This window comes from Atta cephalotes (assembly GCF_000143395.1).
Source record: "Atta cephalotes unplaced genomic scaffold scaffold00056, whole genome shotgun sequence".
In the NCBI taxonomy this organism is placed as follows: domain Eukaryota; kingdom Metazoa; phylum Arthropoda; class Insecta; order Hymenoptera; family Formicidae; genus Atta; species Atta cephalotes.
Genome location: NW_012130120.1, coordinates 1,674,911 through 1,678,822, shown reverse-complemented (window position 1 = coordinate 1,678,822; position 3,912 = coordinate 1,674,911). Strand labels below are relative to the sequence as shown.

Below are 3,912 nucleotides of genomic sequence, written 5' to 3'. Positions count from 1 at the left end.
GTGTGTGTGGTGTGTGTGGTGTGTGTGTGTGATGTGTGGTGTGTGTGAGTGTGTGTGTGTGTGTGTGTGTTGTAAAATACTCTCTCTCTCTCTCTCTCTCTCTCTCTCTCTCTCTCTTTCTCTATCGACAAAAACGGGCAATTATTATTTACCTTAATGTAATATGCATTGGGAACCATTATAGTTATTCATTAAAAATTACCATCGGATTGATTGTTTATGCTATAATTTTGTTAATAAATATAATAATTGTATATTTAAATTTTGCAATTTACATCTAAATGTTTTGTTAAAACTACATATTTTTTCTTTAATAGATTCTGAAAATGATTATACTTTGTTTACGACAACGCTGATGACAACAACAGAGAAAATTTCCAATAAACTGGAATTGTCAAGAAGAGGACGGGAGTTTGAAAATACTGCGAAAGAAAAAGAGTTGCATAATTCTGATAACATAAATGATTTTAATTTATCTAGTGAATTAATTGAACGTGAAGATGATAACTGGAGTGGTGATACGAAAACAAGTAATGTAAATTTGAAACCTCCAAATATTGTAGAACCTGAAATAAATGATTACAACGTGGATGTATTAGACAAAAATATCTGGAAGCCTAGACTGGTTTTCGAAAATAAAACCAAGACAACGACGGCTTCATCAGTCATTATGAAAATTAGTCCGGAAAATACCGATATCGAACTTTTTAATATAGAAGCAGCCCCGTTTCAAGAAGGTTAGTGATTTAATAAGTTAATGATTTAAAAATTATATAAATTTATGTATTTTTATCTATAAAATGAGTGCTCGCTACATACATGTGCGTAAAAAATAAATTTTGGTAAGTTATTCTTTAATTGTTTTTTTGCATGGATTTATTCGTAATTGCTTTCTTGCGCATTGTTATGCCACAAAGTATATGCAATAATGAAATAAACTTATTTTAGATTAAGCTTTTGCAGAGAATATAAAAAATATATCGTTTTTTGAATAATGTTGCAATGTGAGATTTGTAAGTCGATAATTAAAATCAATACTGTGCTAATTTAAATCTTTCTATTTACTAATTGCTATTATTTATTAAATGTTTTAAATATTTATAATATATACTTTATGTGCAACATTTTTTACATAATAATTATTCATGGATATTAGATAACACTAAAAAGTTAAAATGTAACTTTTCTATTTTTAATATTATATACATGTTCACTATATAAAAATTATTTACACATTATATTATTAAATTTATGTATTATATGTCATGTATGTAATTATTTATGTATTATATATCAATTTATGTATTTATTTACATTAAATTTGTTTAGCTAACTTAATTGATTTTATCCTTTTGCATGTATTTGCTTTTTGTGCTTTCGCATGACTTTAATTACTGTGGGAAAAAATTATAGTAGTATAGTATATAAAAATATATTCGTGTAAATATGTATCAAATATACATGACAATATAAATCATATTGTATATTACATTCTATATTGGATCCACAAATAAGTGATAGTTAAATAAATAAATAAAATATAAGTAAATAAAACATTTATTATTAATTAATTTTAATTAATAACAATTTATTAGTAATAATTAATTTTATTATAGAAGAGCCGTCATTCCCAGTTTATTACGTGCCGCCAGTGCATCCATTAACTTATTCAAAAAAAGTCCGTTCGACTAACGCCTATATCTGGTCAGGTAAGAACATTTATATAACGATAAATTAAAAAAATTTAATCTTAATTATAACAAAAAACATTTTATTTAATATATAATCAATAGATTATTCGTTTGAGAGGCGGTTCTGAGCCGAGCAATGGTTATGTTGAGGTACAAGGTGTGCTGCCTGGTTGGGGTATTGTATGCGATTCTAGAAATAATTGGACTTTAAAAGAAGCTCATATTTTATGTAGACAACTCGGATATAACAGGTATGTAAAACGAAAAATTATTCTATTTAAAAAATTGTTAAAATTGTATTTTGTAAATTTGTATCTGTATTATTATACATTAGTTATATACGTAAGTATAATATATCTATAATATCATTAAATGGCTGTAAAGACAATTAATGACATAGTAGCTTTGTATATCTTTTTTTAATAGATTCCTTATCTAGATATAATAACATTTGTTTAACAACAAAATCAGAACGAAGTTATATCTTTTAGTTTTTTGAACGTTGAATATGAATCTGAATTCCACTTATAGCACAGATTCCACTTATAGAACATTCCAAGGAATGTTCTAAAGATGTTCCTACATTCCAAAGATGTTCACAGAACGTCCCTACGTCCCTTAACTTGTTCCCAGTTGTCTCTCAGAAAAGTGTGCTGTATGGGCTGATTGTTCCATCACATCACAAAAAAATGAAAAATTCGCGTTTATAGTTGTAAAAGAGGACAATTTTTATATATCTTGTTATATTAATTACGATGTGACATATAGAAGAAATTATATTGTATAATTCAATAAATAATTACGGTTCAAATAATTAAATAAATTAAACAATATAATATAGGAAGAATCACTCAGGATATTATGTGTGTAATAATATTATTATAAACAATCTAAAAATTTGTATAGACGTTTCGATCCCTATCGGGTCATTTTCAATATTCAATAATACAATAAATTGAAAAGTTACGATAACAATGTAAGAAGTTAAATTATGATAAGCATATGTTATCTCGCATATTGGCAAGTGGAATAATTGCAGGTAAAGCTCTAGATACAAAACAGCATGATCATCGGAACTTAATGTTAGTCGAATTCAAATGTCACCTAATAATAATTGCATGGTATGTAGTATAATCATACAGTGAACTTTTTATCAATATCAGGTTGATACAGTGAATTCAAAGTAGAATAAATGTAAAAACGCTTCATATTCCTTTTACAACTATAATTAACAAAAATATTGCATCACTAATAATATAATGTTATCATTAATAATTATTGTAACATTATATCACTATATTATATATTACAAATTAAATCGAAAGTCAATTATTAAAAGTTACACAAAAAATAACAAGTAAATATCTGCAGATGATTAAAGTTAGATCATCTAAATTAATTAAAAACTTGAGTACAATTTTTATTTAATTATAAAATTCAAAGATATCAAACGAGTCTTACTGTAGAACTCTGAGATGTAATGCTAGAACATTCAATAGTTGAAATAATTCTGTTATCTAATAAAGAAAGTGGTAACAAAAATATGTAGGAAGGAAAATTCAATGATATAGGAAGGGTTTGTAAGAGGGATAGATATACGTCAGGTAGAGGATATATTGTAATTAAAATTAAGTACGTTAAGACTTTCAATCCTCAAAAGTTTTTTTTAGTGTTGGCTATAGTTAATAAGACACTCATAATTAAATGTTTATTGCAAAAAACTGAATTAGATCATTAACGATTTACTAAATTCCTTTCAATTGTTTAGTTAAACATTATGTTTTTTAGATCATTAAATACGAATTCAAAATGGACAAATTCAAAGTCATGGAAGACTTCTATACATTTTGCAACAATTTGAACATTTCTAAAGTTTTTATATCTGCCATATCCACTATTTTAATTTTGACATTGAATTCGTTTTCAACGACCTAAAAGACTCTTATATTTAAATATATAGATAACTATAGTTCCACCCAGCCTACTATTATTAAGTGTACGCCCATTGCTCGGTGCGCGGGCCGCGAGGAGTGGGATGTTCTAGAAAAACTTGTCAGGCTATTTAACGATTTTTAGTAATTAATATCTCATTAACCATTGCGGAAATCGCAAAATAGTAAAAGATTTTTGAGTCAGTTTCGTTCGCTCTAGTCTTGCTCAGGGTGATATTGAAATTTAAGGACACTCTGTGTGTGTGTGTGTGTGTGTGTGTGTATATATA

General features: G+C 26.8%; 1 protein-coding gene across 1 annotated transcript in view; it reads left to right on the top strand.

Moving 5' to 3' along the window:
* Positions 1–3,912, top strand: part of LOC105623362 — a 23,731-nt gene that overhangs the window by 9,788 nt on the left and 10,031 nt on the right. The window contains 4 exon segments of the mRNA XM_012204758.1: positions 318–737; positions 1,617–1,672; positions 1,674–1,709; positions 1,794–1,942. Coding sequence (XP_012060148.1) covers positions 318–737; positions 1,617–1,672; positions 1,674–1,709; positions 1,794–1,942 — 661 coding nt within the window.